Source organism: Lagopus leucura, unplaced genomic scaffold (assembly GCF_019238085.1).
Source record: "Lagopus leucura isolate 7727_CA_CO unplaced genomic scaffold, USGS_WTPT01 Super-Scaffold_100012, whole genome shotgun sequence".
NCBI classification, from domain to species: Eukaryota; Metazoa; Chordata; class Aves; order Galliformes; family Phasianidae; genus Lagopus; species Lagopus leucura.
Genome location: NW_024962267.1, coordinates 17,920,299 through 17,940,474, shown reverse-complemented (window position 1 = coordinate 17,940,474; position 20,176 = coordinate 17,920,299). Strand labels below are relative to the sequence as shown.

General features: G+C 41.4%; 1 protein-coding gene across 6 annotated transcripts in view; it reads left to right on the top strand.

Moving 5' to 3' along the window:
• Nucleotides 1-19,904, top strand: part of IKZF2 (IKAROS family zinc finger 2) — a 103,546-nt gene extending 83,642 nt beyond the window's left edge. For all 6 annotated transcript variants that reach the window (XM_042874565.1, XM_042874563.1, XM_042874564.1 and 3 more), the window contains 3 exons: nt 7,132-7,269; nt 13,889-14,032; nt 19,017-19,904. In XM_042874565.1, the coding sequence (XP_042730499.1) occupies nt 7,132-7,269; nt 13,889-14,032; nt 19,017-19,741 (1,007 nt within the window). In that variant the 3' untranslated portion in view covers nt 19,742-19,904. The remainder of the gene's footprint in view (nt 1-7,131; nt 7,270-13,888; nt 14,033-19,016) is intronic.
• Nucleotides 19,905-20,176: the final 272 nt, after the last annotated feature.

The following is a 20,176-nucleotide window of genomic DNA, read 5'->3' as shown; positions in this document are numbered from 1 at the left end:
CTGAGAGCTCTGTTGCCATTAATACCAACTGAAGTGAGCGTCAGCTCCTTTCTGCTGGCTTTGAAGCTCTTATTTTGAAGGTAAGAGAGTTAAGTCAAGAGAAGAATGTGATGAGAGCTTCTGTCTGTTGCAATACATGTTTTATGGGACGTGAATTCAGATCAAGTAACCAGGGATTTTGTCCTTTTCAGAAATAAGCACAACGTCGGTGTCCTTTACCTGCATTTTACTTGATTTAGTATTTCATTTGTTAGCATAGTTTCACTTAAACAAATAGATATTTTTTTTCCATTTTCACACATTGTTCCACACAGATGCAGCATGCAAGCCTTCAAAGGAACCTGCTTTTGTCTGTGCTCCAAAGGAAGAAATTGGCATGCAAACTTCTTGCTTTTCTGTTTTTAATTTATTTAATGGGTGCTGAGAGACTGTGACAGGATGCTTTGGTCTGGATGGTTAGGGAGATTTCAATAATTGTATGATAGTGCCAGTGAAACAGGAGTTTGTTTGTTTGTTAAGCTTCTAGCACAAAAACTACTGCCTACTTATTATAACCCTTGTGGCAGATTGGAACATTATTTTGTCTGTAAAACTGTGCAGATCAGTTAATAAATAAACACAATCTGATGAATCAGATTAAATAGCAGAGCCAATAACTGCTAGAAACTGTGAGATAAATCATAGTGAGCTACTAAAGAAATAAAAGGCTGCAGGCAGTACCTGAAGGTACAAATAAGGATCCCAGTGCTATAGCTGTTGTACTCTTGATTTACACTGCACTCTGGCCTGTGTGCATTATATACAAAGGTGTAGTCTCTTGGAAGTTTGCATCGATAGGTATGTTTGCTTGTCCTCTCTGTGTGTACACGTGTATTTGTAGCATGGATGAAGTCCTTGGAGCTTATATATCATCTATTTTATACCATTTGCCACAGAAGGAAGGGCTGAGCGTCAGGAGCACAGCGCTGCTCTGCTAGCTGCTTGTTGTACAACACCAAAAACAACTGGCAGGTAGACACAGGTGTCAGGCAGCTGTTTTGTGCTCTGGAGATATGTACTGCACAGACAGGTGTGCCTAGAAAACAAAGGGTGTGTAGGTGTAATGTTTTGCCATTGTTTTACTGTGTGCTGATGTACTACAAGCGTACAGAGGTGTTTTGCTACTAGCTGGCTAGGGCTGCTGTAATAGTACAGGGTAGCTGTTGACAGAAATAACTTTCCATTGACTGCTGCTGTACAAAAAGGGCAAAAGGTATTTCATTTGCTGGGAGGTTCACACTATCTTAAATAGTTGTATGTGTATTGATAGGCGATTGATTATCTGTACTAAGAGGCCGTGGGCTCTGAGGTCGTGAAGTGAATCAAGTGAACTATCTCTGTTGTTGTCCTGCTGTATTTTGAGTCCACTGAGGATTCTAAAGTGCCCGGAAACATCCAGAAGCACAGACCTTTCTGGTTGGTCTCTCCTCTCCTGCATGACCTGGTGAACCTGTCTGTTCCCACAACCTCATGCACTCTAGTATTTGGCCTAAAAGATGAAAAAAGAGATATCAACACCCCAGGAGGTCCACAGCGATCCCTGCATCTCTGTCAGAAGTCAATTGTTAATAAGTAAACCAGCATCTTCTTCTTTCTGAAAGTCAGAAAAAGCAAAACATGTGACTTGAACTCCTCCAGCTGTTGGAGGTGGCAAAGAGCTGGAAGAAGGAACTCTCGTAAAGTTACTGTAACCAAGTTGTTACGTTTTGTCCTTCCTCCCTTCCTCCCCATCAAGCAATCGGAGGAGGCTTCCTTTCAGTGAATCTGCAGCTTATTAGCAAGCAGGCCTTTTATTTTAGAGCTGTGTTAAAGTCCAGGGGTAGAGCAGAGTACTTCTGTATTTATCTGCCACTCCAGTGCAGAGACGTTGGCACGTACCCCAGGTGTTGCTGCTCCTGTCAGAACTGACAAGCATTAAAAGATTACAGCTAAGTTACCATAATATGAATATAGAATGGGTTATTTCTGAAAATCAGGCTGCTTTAAGATGTCATAAGTTGAGCACTCAAAGATGGAGGTGCTCAAGGCTGAGTGTCACAAGTTGGTGTGTCAGTGTGCTCTGCAGACTTACGTTAGATGTTTACATCTTGTGACCTCTGAATGCAGGTTGGCTTGGACAATATTGGATTAGCTGTGGGACTTGTTATTTCTGAACTCGAGTGCGTGTTGATAATTTTGTGTCTATATGTAATCTCCTGGGCAAAAAAATATAAAAAAATTTAAAATGTAAAAAGAAAAATCAAAGAGCCCTCATGAATTTCAATGAACACATTTACAGTCATTAAGCACAGCGGCGAGATGCAGCATCAGAGTGGGAGGCAGTTTCCTTTGTAAAGCTACGTGCTGCTCAGAGCCAGCATGGGATTAGGTCTCACTTTTTCTTTTAATTAATTCGTTCAAAAGTCTATTATTTATGTAAATATTTTGTGTGAGAGGCCTTGGGATAGGCAGCTCTGGGACACGCGAGGTGTTCTGTTACATTACAGCTGTGAACTGGATGGACTGTGCTTCATCAACACATCTCTACTGCCTCAGTTCTTTTGGCAACATCTAAGCACTACCCCAGTCCTCTGTTTTGTCTTCCATGGCATTAAAAGCAATGGAAAAATCTAAAGGTCATTCTACCTTTTTCTGGGCTGATCATTTCACAGCCCAGAAGGATACCGTGCCTGCAAGCAGCCTAATACGCCACCAACTTTTTTCTCTAATTTGATTTTCTTATTCCCACTTGAGCCTCTACTCTATGTCATCCTAAATATCTCCTTCTGCTCTTTCATGCTCACTCCCATATCTAATAAAATCAGTGTATTAAGTCCTTAATTTCTCAATAGAGATATGGACCATATTTTTCTATGTCTACCTACTTGTGTGAACTCCACCAAATTAGCCTCTGTGTCTCTCACAAAGTGCCTGAATTCATTTACATGCTGAGAAGAAGAGAATTATTACCTTAATCGTATGTATGAATAATTGAAGCATGGGAAATCAGTGTAACTTGCCTGCAGTCACAAAATTTGTAGTGTAACTAAGAATTGAACCCTAGGCTCCCTAGTCCCAACCTAGGGCCTTAATCATATTTCCTGCTTTGGTGTTAAAATTTGATCTTGCCATATTAAGCCCCGTTCAAGGCTCCTTTGTGGTAGGTACTTTATTATCTGCAGAGCATCTCCCATCCTGGGCAGTTTCCAGTCTGATAGAAAGCTCAATGTAAAGGCTTTATAACATTTTAATACTCTTGCACTGGAGGACCCAAGCAATGCAGCTGTAGTAATGCATTTTCCTGGGTGAGCTGTGCTGTTAATGTCTGAGCTCGACAGATAGACAGGAAGGAATCGTTCTCCAAGCTGTTGCAGAGGAGGGTGTGATACCCAAAGCAGGGAAGTGTGGAAGTAGTCAGTTCTGCTTGCTGAAGCCAGGGAATATCTGCCATTGGTGTTAATGGAGGCAGGGTTTTCGCTCGATGAAGAGCATCGCTGCTCTTAACCTGTTCCGTAGGCCTCTCTCATGCTGAGTGCTCATGGCAAAGTATTACCTGGGATGCCCTGTGATTTCCCTTTGACTTACTTTATATTCTGCTATGCACTCCCATCTCTTTTGAGAACAAAATGCTGCGTGAATGCCTTACGGGCTCTTTCTCTTTCACTGACCTTCTTTTATGACTTAAAAGCAGTTTCCCTAAGCCCGAGTCTGCTTTCTGTCTTGAATATTGACCTGAGTGTTGCACCATCTCATTGTTGCTGCTTGCACACTTCTCAGCTATCAAAGTTCACCCACAAGGACTCCAATATTCCTTACTCCTGAGCGCTTTGTCTCCTCCTCCTCTTTCCAAACCTCCCTGCGTGCAAACATTTTCGTTTCACGAGCAAACTCGGTTGCTCTGTGAATTTCAGCGAGTGGTTTACCTGTTTCATGGTAAAAAGTCTACTTCAAATTGAAATGTCTTTTTTCTGTGTAACTGTCATAATATTTTCCATTTGAGGCTGAGACTCCACTGTGGGTTTTCTGTGCCACATTGTCATCTGTATGAATCTGAGCTTAAATGTGTGGAAACTCTGACATATAAGTAAGAAAAATAAGGTGTGTTTTTTGTATTCAAGTCAGCTTTTTCATAGATATGGCTGCTGGGTTTTACCCAGTGCCCTGGTCTTTCCCAGTTCAATGACAAATTGAACATTTCTCAAGATTTTGGGCTTGTTTGCATTCACTGTATTGTGTCACTTTTATGAGAATGAGTGATGGTAATTTTCTATCTAAAGGTGATACAGGATTAATTACCCCAAACCAGGGGCTTCCAAACCACCTTTCCTAGGTGCCACTGCCATTGGTACAATGACACGCCGAACGCCATGTCTGTGTGACAGGGTCCTTGGTCAGGAGCTTGGAGAAACTAGCTTAAAGCTGAGCTGAGCACTGGATGGCTCCATAAAGAATTCACTGAAAGAGCAGCCTTTGGTGTGGGCTTGAGGAGGTTTTTGGTGGTTATAGCGCAGTTGGATTCTGCAAAGACCAGGACCTGTGCCCAGGAGCACAGCTGTTGTTTTGGGGGCAACTTTTGACTGTTAACTTTTATTGACTATACCTTCGCTGACAAAGGCTGAAATGTTTCTTGGCAGCTACGTGGTTTAATCTGGTGGTTTGTTGCGTGGAACAAAGTGCGCCATTGAGAAGATCACTGGAACTGAGTTCTCTAAGACGCCTTTACATCTTCATGTTGTGTAGCACAAAAAAATGGAAAAATGTACACCTGCTGGCAATATTCAGATCCACAAACATGTATTTTTTTATCATGACTTATTTTGATAAGTGCAGAAGGGAAAATACGTGACTATTTCAATGTCTTGCCATTTGTCACAGCAGCGAGGTTCCTAAAATCCAGACCGTAGCTGCTTCCCCTGCTAGCTGCGTTCATCACCAGCTAGATCGTGAGCATTGCTGGTGACGTGAACTACTGGAACCTGTTCCCACTGGGGGCTGACTTGATCGAGGGCACAATCCAAGTTGCAGTTGCTTTGTGTAATTTCATAGAATAAATCAGTTTTTCCCTGTGTCATGTCTAGGCTATGATGTAATTACATCTGTTTGAGAAGGGAGAGTCGGGGGACCAACTTCTCAAACGAGCCCGAGGGAGTTACGTTCAAGTCTGCTGAGTTGGAATTCACAAACTTCGCTCTCCCCTGTTGTGTTTGAGCGGCTTCCAGTTGTGTTTTAGGCAACGTGGCTAACATTTGTCACCTGTTGTTTATTCTCCTGTCTTCTCCCTGGAGGAAGGAGTTCATGTGCTGGAGTATTTCTTTCCCTGGGGAGTTACGTTCCTCAAATCCCATACTGCATGTAGAAATCTTGCCTTTGTGATTAGCTTTTATTGTCTCTTGCGAACCTTGAAATTTGATGGGATTTGGGTAGCTGTATGTCTCAGGTATCACTGGGAAAGGTCTCAGCCTCGTTGTCTAGGAATAGTTTGTGAAATAGTTGCAATGCAAGTAGCAGCGATTTGAAGAGGAGTAATATCAGCTTTTTATTGTTTAATTGATTTTTTTTTTTTTTCTCCTGCAAGCTGGTAAGATAATATGTTTATCTGTACTAGATGATAATATATTTAATTAATAGCATCTACCTCTTGAGTAGCTGAAAGCAATCACACATTTCCTTTTCATCTTATGGTTCACCTAAGACTTTGAAAGCCTGGCGTAGTCAAACAGGGTGGTCTAATTCAGCCCTGCTTTTGGATCTGTTAGCTTAATCCCTTCAGCTGCTTTAGATTTCTTGATTTGACACCAAGCTAACACAAAACATTTCCTGTCCAACTTCTTGTTGGCTATGTGTATCCTCCCACTGTGCCCCCTACATCTTCCCCCCAGCACTGAAGCAGCCCCAGGTCTGTCATACAATGGTAGGAAGGTTGCCTAGGAGTGACAATGTTTATCTGTCAGTAGTCCAGCTTGGATTTCATTAAGTAAATGACAGTGAAAAACTTTCAAGACTGGGACAAACCCAATAGAAACATGCATGTTATCCAACAGAGGATATTCTCTATGTCTTTGGATGGAAACTAAAATTCTTACCTAAGATTTTGAAAACTCTGTCAAGTTTGACTTTCCCCATCCCTCAGCCAGCTCTGAAAATCTCAGCCTGTGGTGTCTTCCTGGACTTGTAGCACTGACTTAATAGCTCCTTAGTTATTAGAGAATAAACGATTGTGTTCTTCAAGTTGGAATTATATTAAAAACCTTTATTAGCATGGCTTGGCAAACGGTACTTCTGGCTAGCTTCTGGCGTTGGGTTAGACTGCTCTTGTGGTTTCTTAATGACATGCTATGAAAGGGATGTACTTTATGGGAATCTGGTGCCAGGTTTTGCGTGTGTTAAGAGTCATTTGCCATTTATTCATTTTGCTCCCGAGTGAAAAGCGCGCACAGGAAAATGCAGTTATATCTTGCATGCATCTGCCTTGATTTTTGTTGTACTCAGCTTTTTTTTTTTTCCTTGGTTTTTTAAATATTATCTGGTCTCTGTGAATTACGGGGGACAGCTTAGCTCTGACATGGAACAGGGGCCGTTACCAACGTCACTTTGTTGTCTGTGTTTTGTTTTTTTCCGAACCTTCCCTTGGTAATTTTGGCAAAACTGCTTCGCTGAGAGAACTCCTCTGTGCCATGAGATGGGTTTCCCCGGCTCACAGCAGAATTAGGCCACTGGGGCAACACAATTTTGTGAAAGCAGCTGCTCGTGCCATGGGCAAAACACCTCAGAAGTTTCTTTCCCACGAGACTCGGTGACACAGAAGCAGTGCCGGGATGTGATTCAACTGTTTGGGTTGTTTTCCCCTCTTGTTTATTTGCTTTACGATGAGCAAGTCCACCTCTTGTTACTTGTGCAGATACCATGCATTAGTGTGAACAGCTGATGGAGCCAAGTACCCAGTGGGTGGGAGGTGTGTGCGTGGGGGAAACGGGGCTGGGAAGAAGGCATGGGACTTGAGTAACCTTTCTTAGTTGTCTTTCCATCTCAAGAGCAGTTTGCTGTGAAGATGTGATGCTGATAGCATAGGTGGGCTGCTGTGGATCTGACCAGACACTCTCATTCTCTCCACAGTGGGGAAGCCTCACAAGTGCAACTACTGTGGCCGGAGCTACAAGCAGCGCAGTTCGCTGGAAGAGCACAAGGAGCGCTGCCACAACTACATGCAGAATGTGGGCATGGAGGCCGCCGGGCAGGTCCTGAGTCACCACGGTGGGTGGACACCATGCCTTGAGGTCGCTCGCACTTGGAGCACATCTTATGGGGGTTTTCCATCTGTTTTTCCTCCTTCCTTTGTGCTTTGCATCGCTTCCATGTAATCTATTGCTTGCACTCCTCTGGCAGGAGGAGAAAAGATGATTTGAAGTCCCCACTCTGGTTTAACAGCATTTTTGTTTTGCTGATTTTTTGAATTTGGTATTTCATTTTTTGGGTATATAAGTATGCAGACATTAAAGTGAAGTGGTAAAGGCGCCAGTACAAAGTTGCCTTAAAAACTAAGGAATATATAAATCCCCTTCCTCTCCTTGGTGAAAGTGACTGGTACTTCTAAGAAGTAAGGGTGGTAGACATACTCAGAGGTCATTATTTCTATTCCTTATAGTAATATATTATATCAAAAAAACAAAAAGAAAAAAGGATGTAAAAACCTCCAGAGCAACGTGAAGTTAACAATGATGATGAAAGTAATTATATAAAAAGAAGTTCATGCATTTGCATTTGTTAGTGTTACTGTGCTAATGCTACACGTGTTAATATACAGAAATACTGAAGAATGCCAAAAAGATGGTTGAAAGCAAGAAATGTCGAAGCCTGAATTTGTGTTCAAACATTTCTGTAGCTACTGGTGTGGAAAACAAGCGTAACATCTGACTGCAGGGTTGTAGGTATATTTGTAGTGCCAAATAAAAAGAGTTGTCTGAAAATTATTTTCATTCAAAATCAGTGCTTCAGGCACTCAACATCTTGTAACTTCTAAAAATTAACTGTAGATATTTGGCACTCAAAGTACTGATAATTTCTTGTTGTGGAGGAACTATAAAAATATGTGTATAGTTTTTTCCATTACGAGTAGAAAATGCCACAAACATGAGAATATCAAGAAGATAGACAGTAGGTAAATGAAAAGGGGAAAGAACTTTTTTTTTTTCCATTTTGCTTTTCATTGTAGAGAATAGTCATGTGGCGTCATTTGGAAATCAATTATGTACAAGTTCTGAAAGGTCGCTTCTAAAAACCTAAAAAAAAAACAAAGCCAAACTGAAATGAAATCTATTCAACCTTTCTACTATGGACTATGTTTTGGTGGAAAGGAAATCACCAAAAATTTTAGAACACTGTACTGTGAAAATTTCACATCTATTAAAGCATAGAACCCCAAATGTTTTTACAGCTCTATTAAGTAATTGCTATCTTTTCAGATGACTAAAATCAACCTTTAAAATCTAATGGATGACTTCAGAGACCTTGAAGTTAGTGATTGTCTGCGTTAGGCCTGACTTTATGCGTGCAAAAGTCAGTAGAAAGACTCATCTTAGGGCTTTGCTGCTTCCAGGTACCCGTTCTGCACTTGATGGAGCACTTTGCTGACAGTAGTAGTTCAACCACATGCTCCATTTTCAACAAAATACGTGCTCTTCCCTCTACAAGGGTGGGCCTATCTGATTAACCAGGTAGCTGATGATACCAGCCAGCATTCTCTTAGGGAAATAACAGTTGGCCGATGGAGGTATGACAGTAGGAGTCTTTCAGAGATCACTTTATGGAGTTTTTTCCCAAATTCTGCTCAATTTCAAGATTTAGTTTTCACTAATTTATTGTAAATGAGTTTACTATTGTTAGTGTGCTTCTGAGGAAATCTAAAGCCTTTTCTAAGCAGCTCAATGCTATGACAACAGGGATAAGTCTTTAACCTCGTCCAACCAGAGAAGTTGGAGTAGCTGACCTTGCACTGATTTTTCTAACAGTCACAGTTAAACCAGTGGAAACCCAATATGATAATCCATTTTATTTACAACCTGACTTTGCTTGGGTTTAGAATAGGAATGTTCAGACAATCACTTCATTTTATTTATTTATTTATTTTTTTTTTCAGCAAAATTAGCTTAAAATAACACTTTGAATTCAACTAGTGCCTATTTTCTCCCCTTGGCAAACATGACTAAATCTCTCCTGGCAAATGTTTAAGGGACTTCACATCCTGGCGGTTAGAGGAGGTACGGTGATGGCAGTTGGCAGTGACAGGTAGTTCTAGATCCAGGTGGGTGCTAGTGATAAATCTCCCCTCACATCCCAGTGCTCCCCCCTAGGAAGCTCAGTGTGTGCTGTACAGTTCTGCTGTAAGTCCATTCTCCAAGGAGCACAGAGGCAGCAGAGAAGCATTGCACAGATGATTACTCTTTTCCTTGCTTAAAGTTAAGGCTTAGGCTAACACTGAGGAATGCCTCAATTTTCTTCACTCTTGTCTTACTTTGAAAGGATATTCTTGGGGTCGAGTGAATATGTGCTTTGGAGATATCAATTATTGCTTAATTTTGCATCATGTTAGTGCTTAGCTTACCTGGCCCTCTTTCCAAATACTTTGTGAGGACTTTGGTTTTGCTGAGTGTTTTGAGGCCTGCCCAGCTGAGATCAGTACCTTCTCCAGCCACGTGCTGCATGAGTTACTTGGATCTGTATGCCTCTGGAAACGTGGCAGAGGAACTCCTGTCCAATCCTTTAACAGCATAACGTGAAGAAAAGGTGGATGTAGGGATGTTCTCATTCCTGCTGGCATCCTGCTTTTAGGGTGTAGGTGGCTGTGCTGTGTCTCAAACTGTTATGGCCGGTGTTTCAGATCACTCTAAATTATTGTTGCAGAGGTTAATTCCAGTGAACTTGCTTAGCCCTTTGAGAAATGGGAGCTTTTCAAACATTGTACTCTGGTTGATCGAATTATAGGCACGCTGCAAATATTTGCTTTGATTTGAATTATCTTTGCCTTGCAGACGGCTGGGTCACCTGACCAAAGGCACAAGGGGAAGTGAGAGGCAGGGAGAGGCTGGGTTCAGCATGTGGGTAGGAATGCACAAGTTCCTGGCGCTGGGTCTCCCTCCATCCTCTCTCTGAGCTGCCCTTCCTTGTGGCTGGGGCCTGTCCCCAGCTCAGCACAGTGGCTCAGTTACGTGCTGTCTGCTGCAAGAGAGCTCCTCTGATGTTGTCAGCCATTCTCAGCTAAGAAGTTCTGGCCCTTGAGGTAGAAATTAGTGTGTGGTCTTCTAGCTAGCGGTCTGTTGGGGGTGATGAAAATGACAGCCTCTGAAGGCAGTGAGTGTGTCTGATGTTTGCATTATCGAATAGGGAGAAACACTCAATGCTTTTCACTCATATATATATATATATTCATCTCCACAAAGCAAAAAGTCCAGGGAAATTCTTAAAATAAAGTGGAGAAAAATGCTCTTTTTAAGAGAAGGAGAAAGGAGCTTGGCCTTAGGCTGTGAGAGGCTCAAAGGCCAACTGCACACAAAATACACAATGACCCTGTGTCCTTTCCTCTTGCTTAGTTGCTTAAAATGTAGTTAAAATGCTTGTCCCGTGGGGTGCTTCACACCAGGGTCTGTGGGAATATATCCTGTCAGTTATTAGTGCACACACATACACTTTCTAAAATAGCAATATTGTGAACTTAAGAAAGGAAATTGAGGGTGATGGGGTAATACTAATTTATACCAGCTGAGACTTAGCACACAAAAGTTGTCTGCACACAGAAGTATTTATCAGCAAAACACATGCTGGGCAATTTTTGGCCTCTTTTTTTTTTTTTTTAGTTCCCTAAATTCTTTCCTCATTGGAAGAGCATGATTTTTTTATTATTATTATTTTTTTATTTTTTTATTTTTAAACAGAATGTTGTGGTTTCTTACAAATGAGGAAATAAAAACTGAATAATATCCTCACGACCCTAACGCTGATGTCTTCAGGAGAATAAAGACTTTGTTCTGGAGACCATCCAAGTTTGCATATTGAGAGTTTGAGCTTGAAAACACCATTTGATGTTAACTGCAGTTGAGGACATCAGCTATGTCAGGGAGAGTGAACATCCAGCAATGCATCCTGATTACAGAGTGAAAGCATCCTTTAACAGAAACATTCTCAGTGTTGGGCTTTTAATGAGCTGGATGCATTGTTTTTGAATTAAAAGTCTTCCTGAGGTGACACCATAATTTCATAGGTTAAAATGAGTAGTTGTATCATAGCTACTTATGACATGTCAGCTGTTCTTCTAGCTCCTACTACCCAAGGTAATGAAGCACACCTAGGCTATTCCCATTTCTCCTCCTTCCCAGGAAATCTATGTAACATTGCACATCCTGGTAACTTATTCTCATCTCAACTCAAATATTGGTGGGATTGAGTGATTATGGAGATGAGTTCTGAGGCAGGAAATAGTTGACAGCACACGATACAGAAAAGAAAATGTTTTTATTGGTGATGGTTTTAGTCTTAAAAGTCCGAGCAGAATTTTTGCCTGATTCAGAGAAGAACAGATGTCTTTTTTAGCACTATATTTTTTTTCTTTTTTTTTTTCTTTTTTTTTGTGGAAGAAAGGTTTCGAATTCCATCTAGGAAATTTTGCACACATATGCCCAAACAGTAGAATTATTTCATTATTAATCTGTATAGGAAATACAAATGTCACTAAATTTTGGCCTTAATGAGATAGCTATGGAAGTAATTAGGCTTTCAATTGGTTTTGTGGGCAGGTACAGTCCTACAAAGGCATCATGCGAGATATTTAGAGCCCCCTGCACCTCCTTAGGTTCCTACTTGAAGTCTTGTGCATCTGGCATGCCAAGAGCTGGAAATTCTTGAAGTGGCACTCGTGTCCAAACCTGTCCCATCACAGTGAGGACAATTACAGCCACTGAGCAGGAAACCAGGGTTCTCACACAGTTATTTGTTAAGCTAAGAGGACAGTCAGACACCAGTTGCTTGTGAAAATCAACAGCTGAAATCATTCCTTTCTTATAAAATCTCTATGAATACTTGAGTAGAACTAGTGCAGATAACTGGACAAAAAGTGTTTGCACAACCTTAAGAATTTAGCCATATCACTGATAATATTTCAGACCTCCCACACTGCACTGGGAATTACTTAGGTCACTTGAACACTGCATCCCAGTTTGTTGCAATGTTTGATTCGTTTCATATTTATGCTTTTTCTTCCTCTTTCACTGATGCCAGCAGGACTGCCTTGTAAATGAGAAACTATTGTGTTTCTCAGGGGGAGCATCCTGTACAAATAAAAAAGCAGCACAGTAAATCATTTTATAGCATATGGGAGATTCTAAAACTCAAAGTACTCAGCCTGCTCTAGCAGCAGAGGCACAAATGGAATCAAATGAATAAATTGCTATGTTTTCTTATTATGAATGTCTGAATTGACAAGTTCACCTGAGCAGATACTCTGTTTTGTGATTGCCTGGTATTTGCTCTTCTTTACCAGAAAGAAGGCAAAGATGAGGCTTTTAACACCTCATTTTTCATGTATTATGTGCTAGCAAACAGCTACATGTTTAAGAACAGGTGAGTGATTATTCTGTATTAGGATCCTGAAGGCAGTCAAGTTGTATGGGAGGGAGGAAAGCAGGCTGGTGATGCTCATTTCACAATCACAACGAAAAGGTAACTGAATGAGAAATGACACCAGAGGCTGCAATAGAAGCAGTGGGAGAGAACTAGCAGAAGAGAGGGAGGTTGGCCTTTCTCTACTACCCCTGCAATAGCAGCTGTGACTTCACTGGAAGATGTACCTAATGCAGAGAATGGGATGGGACGCTCACAGCCTCCAAATCACAAGAACTCTGGCAGATCATCCCACTTCCTATTTCTCTGCTATTCATTCTCAAATAATTTTTCTGTAATACCTTAACCATCTCATTAGCACATAGACAGTGGTTGATGATCCTACTCTGAGTTCTCCTGCTACTTTCTAAAGAAGAATGAGGAGCAATATGCTGCTGGGCAGCGGGAAGAGCTACATCTGGAATCACACTTGACATGTATTGTGGATGACTCAGGCTTTCTGAACTTAATTCTCAGCGTGGTACCACTGACCCTTCTGGTGTCCATAAGAGGTTGCAAATAGTGGGAGGAGAGATGCAAAAGACTTGCATTTATTAATTGTTAGGTCCCCTCTGATGGGGAAAAAAGCTTTAGTTCGGAAACTTGTTAGTTTCTTTCACTGGTTCTAAAGGGAAACTCCATATAATGTTAATCCTGCAATTTCAGTGCAAAGTGTGGTGAAATTAGTCTCATATATAGAAACAAAGGAAACCTTAACAAATACGGTCTTCGTTTTGGAAGCCTCTGTCTTAGGGAATGCAAAGCCATTGTATGTTTTCTAGTCATTGAGATCAGTGTGATAAGAAGATAAGAATGATAAACAAGGTGAAGTGATATTAAGTGAATCCACAAGGATAGCCATAAAGTTACACTGGTAACATGGGATCATGCTGGAGGGAGGAAAACAGAAAATGTGATCTACAGAGGGAATTGCACCAGTAGTTCTCTTTTCTCCTCAGTGGGACCTTCTGTATTCAGAACAAAACAAGTCCTTTATTATACATCAAGTGTAGCTTCTGCAAAATGAAATGTTCCCCAAGACAGGCGATGGAAAAGTGTGGCTCTGCCTGCTCAAAGGGGAGTGCAATCTGAATGCCCACTGTGTTCTTGCATCTCGCTTTATTTTGTGTTGCTCTTCTTGCACAATCAGCAGAGCTCAAATGTTTTGTGTCATCTGTCAAGTGTAGACCAGACTTGTCTGATACAATGTTTTGGTTTCATGTAGTACCTCCTATGGAAGATTGTAAGGAACAAGAGCCTGTGATGGACAACAATATTCCTATGGTGCCTTTTGAGAGACCTGCTGTTATAGAGAAGCTGACAAGCAACTTGGGAAAGCGTAAAAGCTCCACCCCACAGAAGTTTGTGGGTAAGCTTGAGATACGCCTTTTATTATTTTTAGAGTGTAGCTGTAGGTTGCTAGTAACTTGTGAAAGATAGCCAAAAAAAAAGAACAAGGGGAAAGGTAGCACTCTCAGAACATGATTGTGGTGGGGAGGGGCAACGGTTGAGATGGGTTAAAGCACAGCAAGAAATTCTGAAAACAATAGAATTAGTTTTGCCAGTCCAGACCATTCAAAAGTGAGGTCCCCATAATAATAAAAATGACTTAGAAAATCCAGAGCTTTTTACTGTGCCTTAAGTCTGTTTTGTTTTGTTTGTTAACTTTCCCGTGACCCTTTGTCTTTTTGACAAAGGCTTGTCATCTTTCCCTCTCCTCACTCAGCAAGTAAAAATGTAAGACTTGTAATTATCTGCCTCCATATGTGTGTGTGAAAAAAAAATATTATTTCATGACTTGTAATAATTCTTGAGAGTTAGCAACAACTGGTCTGATAAAACCAGCATAAGGAAGCAAAATCACTTTGCTCCTGTTAGAAGAAGCGCTTGCTCCAACTGCAGTGTTCTGCACCTGATACATTTCTTAGCGAGTGAATATAAAACAGTGTCAGATCATTTTTGATTACCAAATTTAGAGTCCTAGACCCAGAATTCCTACTTTGCTTTGTGTCTGGACGTCTTAAAATTCGTCAGCTCGTAAAAGATGATTTAGCAGAGGACTGTTAGAGTTGGGATGGTACGGTTAGGTTGTGGTTGGACTTGATTTGTAAGGTCTTTTCCAACCTGAGTGATTCGATGATTCTGCGGCATGGAAAATGTTACTGGTGTTGAGTTGTAGCTTAAATCTACTTTTCACAATCACTGAGGCACTGCTGAGCTTGTTAGGAGGTGAGGTAGGACAGAGTTATTTGGGCTAAGTATGTGCTGCTAGATGCTGAGCTAAGGTAATGTGTGTTTTCCACACTCACTCCCTAGAAGGACAACATATAGATTTTAAGGGTGTTGTATACTCATTCTGAGCATACAACTGAGGACACCTACGGGGAGAGGATTGAAGGACTGTAGGCAATTAAGACAGCCATTAGGTAAAGTCATTGCCCCTTGGCTAAACGGAGATTGAGGCAGATTTGTTAAATCACTGCTCAGGATGGTTTTAAGCTAACCACATGATTTTGAATTGTAGAGGGCTAACAGCGTGCAGCATCTCACCTGGGGCCACTGACACACTGACCTGACTGCTCACAGTCAGCTGGCCATCCTAAAATACGAGTGCTAGATTTCTTCCATGCACCAACTAAAGAATTTTCATGTCCTTTCTTTTCCAGCACCTTCTTTGACAGGGGTTGGTAAGAAGTAATCCAACCCATGCAAAGAATGCTAGGAGCCATCAGTTTCTTTTCTATATTGTTATTAGTCTTCCTGAGATAAAAGCTTAATTCTTAATTTGTTTTCTTTGAGTGGTCTGAAATCAGTTACTGTAAGCTGGTACGAACTGGAGGGTGTGTATGGTGTTTTAACTTATTGCTGTGATGCAAGTTAGGGTTGAAAAGGCTGACAACAGGAGCAGGACTCTCTACTGACAAACCAAATCCAGCTATAAGAGACTGTAGACATGGCAGATTTCCATGGTGTTGTCTTAGTAAGTGTTGTGCTTCCCTACACATTGTGATCAGCGGTGAAATAGTTGTCTGTGCTGACATTTAAATTGATGTGCTAGACTTCAGACCTCTTACAGCCCAGAAGGGAAGCAGGGCAGTTCACACCTCACCTTTTTTTTTCTTTCTATTTTCACCTTTAGTTGTGCACAGACTTAGATGTAATTATATTTGCAGTACCTCTTAAAGGTTATCTTTGCAAGGGTACAGAATTCATCGGCGAGGGTGTGGGGGCCCTCTTCCTTCCCCCTTGCTTTGGAGTACTCGTGCTGCTGCCATAAGCAGCACAGTTTTGCATGTTGTAAGTGTACCTCACAACTGAGTGGTATAAATAAAACCACTTTCTGGGAAGTTGCAAATGGCAGCCTCTCTTTTAGACCAGAAAAGAAGAGTCCACTCGCCTGCTTATGGTCATACATTGTTACTGTCTTGAAAGGCAAACTTAGCAATTGGAAATACCTGCGTGAGATACGCTGTAGCTTTATGTTATTTTCTTAAGTAGGGTATACTTCTTCATTGTAAGATGAAGTTGTTTCTTTTATAAGATTTATCATCTTGGTGTTCCATTTTTCTGAGGCTAGGAATTCAGAGTTCTATGTGACATGCAGCTTTTTATCCAGATTCAGCCATAGAGGAAGGTGTCCTCTTTCATATTTACTGTATCTTATTTTTCTGCCATTTCTGATCTTTCCTGGCATCAGTGTCTGAGCTGAAAGCCAGAAGAGCCTGTGCTTTGCTACCTTTCTTTTTCACAGTGACCTCACTTTTCTTCCCATTTTCTCCCCAGTGAAATACTGTTCAACTCTATCAGGAAGAACTTGTAATGGTTCTCTCGATTGCAGGAAATTTTCCTGTGCATCCATCGGGCACCCTTCCAAAACTACTTAATGGTGTTTATGAGAAGGTCATGTAAGCATGAGCTCAAATCTTCGCATGCTACATCTATCGATGCTTTACTGCTCTTTCTGATCAGCAGTCTCCAAGGGTCAGAAAGAAACTTACCCAGTGGTAAATACTGTAACTGACTTTTCCAGGGTTTCTTGTGGCTTTCTCCAGAGTGTCAGATGTTGCAGTTGCTGTGGATACCTGACAAAATGGACTGCAGGTATCACAGGACAGATGTGACTCTGACCCTTGAGCTTCAGAAACCTGTTTTGAGTGTCACAAGATGATCCGCTGTAGAGTGTGTTTCTTTTTCCACTTGAGTAATGTAGGACAAGAATATGCAGAATGTAAGCATAGTTTGGAATGAAAATGTACAATGATTAAAATGATTAGTTAGTCTTAAGTATAGGTTTGGCTGAAGAGGAATTAAAACTGAAAACTACGTTAGATTGATTTGCTATTATATCTTCTGAGCTCTGTATCTTATGTCCTCTTCACCCCACGTTATCATTTATTTTACTTTTATGTGTGTCATGCCATTTTTTAAGGCTCTGACATCTTTGAAACATAATTAAAGGAATGAATAATTCAGGTCACTGGCAATTTACTATTTATTCTGCTGTCTGGTGGAATCACTAAATGGGAAGAAAAAAAGGAATCAAAATGATGTCTGCACCATTCATCCAAGCCATCCATAAAGGACAAGCGTTATTTCCTGATCTCTCTAGTCTACAAAGGGTTGAGACCATGTTTGGAGAATGGATCAAACTCTTCCCTCGGATCCAGTTCCTTGTTCAAACACAGGAGTGATATGAGTGACCAGAGCAGGTGACAGGGTCTGATGGGCTTTGCCATTTTCTTTTCCTTCTCCCACCATGCCAAAGACACCACGTGCTTCCTGCAGCTTTCTTCCCAGCCCACCTGGGAAGTAGCTGCTCCATTTCAAGTGGAACTGGACTGCTAAAATGTCATCCATGCTATTGGCAGCAAGACAGCCGTAATTGCACTGAAACGAGGATGTCTGGCAAGAGTCATCCTTAAGCCGTGTTAAATAACTAAAGCTGTGACCATTTGGTTTTTCTGTATTTTTTTTTCCAAATGTCTAAAGTATGACAAAGAAACAGTTTTCTGTGTTACATTTTCTTTCTATGAGCTGCAAGAGTAACACAGCCAGCCTTAGGGAAACGTATCTAGATATATAAATATGGTATCTAATCACAAGCACACGAGCAGTACTGCTGAAGAGACCAGAAATATTCACGTGCTTTTCTTTAAGCTTGCATTTAATTACCTTGCTAATCAGGGCTAAGTTTCCAAGCAAAAGGGATGCATCATCTCCAAAGATAACCTGATCGTTTCGCAGGTAATGTACAATTATTTCTCTTTGTGCATCAGTTTAAGATAAGCCGCACTAAATGGAAGGAATTATTATAGCCTAAAATAAAATGCTGAATGATAGCTATGTTGAAATGTACTAATGCTATTTGGAAGAGATTTGGGATTACAGTTCTGTTTCCTTCTTATGTTGGTTTATACATACTTTGTTCCAAGCAGTTTTGGCAAAAGGTAATAGATTTTTTGGGTTTCTTAGTTCTTGGATAGCCTAACTAGTTATATGCATTGATTCCCTGAATTAATTAGCTTACACCATTGAAGAAAAGTGTGGTTTTATGTTCTGAGGCAGTGAAAAGTAACAAAGACAGTGTAAACCCACCAAAATTATTTATCAGACCTTGTAAAATCAGTTTAAAAAATGAACTGTTAACTAATGTTCACGTGTGTGAACACATGCGGGTGAGTGTATCTTGTATCTTAGACATATGGTTATGCATACAATCTTTTCTGTTTAAGAGAAGTTATTTTATGAACTTTCCTTTTGCTGACTCTCTAAAGCCATCACTGGAAAAGCAGTGCTGCTGCGCTGTGTCCCGATGTAAGCAGCTGCAAATCTGTGAACTTCAAAGGAAATCTGTAATCTGCATCATAACTAGCTGTAACTAGCTTAACCTACCTGTCTGTGGTTGTGGTTGCATGTATCTGTAATGCCACTGAAAATATGTGAATTTGGACTCACACAGTGATGAATCAGTCAGCTTTCATCGTCATTCTAAGTGTGTTTATCCTATGGCAATGAAGGTCACTTCTGCCTTTTGCCAAATGAAACTGAGCTATTTGTGTGATTTACCTTTTGTGTTTTCCTGCCTAAATAGATGCAGGGCTTTTTTGTCTTTTTTTTTTTCTTTCCAATTGGGGGTAGGTATTTTCTTATTAAGGGGATGAGCAGCAGAAGTACTTTACCTTGGACAGAAGGTGTCAGGTGCTCACATTATTTGCTTCATTCTGTGGCCAGCTTTGGACTCTGGAATGCCTTTTGCTTCAAGCTGAGATTTTCTGTCCTCCTTCATCCCTTTTACAGTGAAACCTTGGAGTGACTGCATGGATTTTTCTCATTCATTTCCTCTTGTCCCTTAGGTGAAAAGCTCATGAGACTTGGCTATCCAGATATTCACTTTGATATGAACCTATCCTATGAGAAGGAGTCTGAGCTGATACAGTCTCAAATGATGGACCAAGCCATCCACAATGCAATCGCCTACCTTGGAGCTGACTCACTTCACCCCCTGATGCAGCACACGCCAAGCACAATTGCAGAGGTGGCTCCGGTCAGCAGCTCACCTTATGCTCAGGTCTATCATCCTAACAGGATAGAAAGGCCCATCAGCAGGGAAACAGCTGACAGTCACGAGAACAACATGGATGGCCCGATCTCCCTCATCAGACCAAAGAGTCGAACCCAAGATAGAGAGGGCTCCCCTAGCAATAGCTGCCTGGATTCTACTGACTCAGAGAGCAGCCATGAAGACCGCCAGTCCTACCAAGGAAACTCTGCCTTAAACCCCAAGAGGAAGCCAAGCCCGGCTTATATGAAGGAGGATGCCAAGGCTTTGGATGCCACAAAAGCTTCTAAGGGCTCTTTAAAGGATATCTACAAGGTCATCAATGGAGAAGGGGAGCAGATCAGGGCTTTCAAGTGCGAGCACTGTCGCGTTCTTTTCCTGGACCACGTCATGTACACCATCCACATGGGCTGCCACGGCTACCGGGACCCGCTGGAGTGCAACATCTGTGGCTACCGAAGCCAGGACCGCTATGAGTTCTCATCGCACATTGTTCGAGGGGAGCACACATTCCACTAGGCCTTCTCATCCAAAGGGGACTCTTATGAAGTAGAAGAACTGCACATGAAGAAATACTGCACTTACAGTCCCACTTTTCCTCAGACATTGAGACGCCTGTTTTGTTGTTGTTGTTGCTGTTGTTGTTGTTGCTGTTGTTTAATTAATATTATTGTTAACCTTATTTTTTTGTGGACTCATTTTCATTTGCTTTGCCCGGCTTAAGAATGGAAAGAAGGAAGGGGAAGGGTAAAAGGGGGGGGTTGTCGTTGCTGTCACTTGTTGGGGGATGACCTGATGTGTTTCTTGTGGGAGCTGAAAGGCAGTCTGTTTCTGTCTCAGCTGTATATCATGTCCTACTTTGGGATGTTGCTCAACCCTGCTAGGTGCTTTCAAGTCCTGACGAGTTGCCACTCATTTGTAATTTCAGACAAACAGAAACATTTCAGAGGAGAG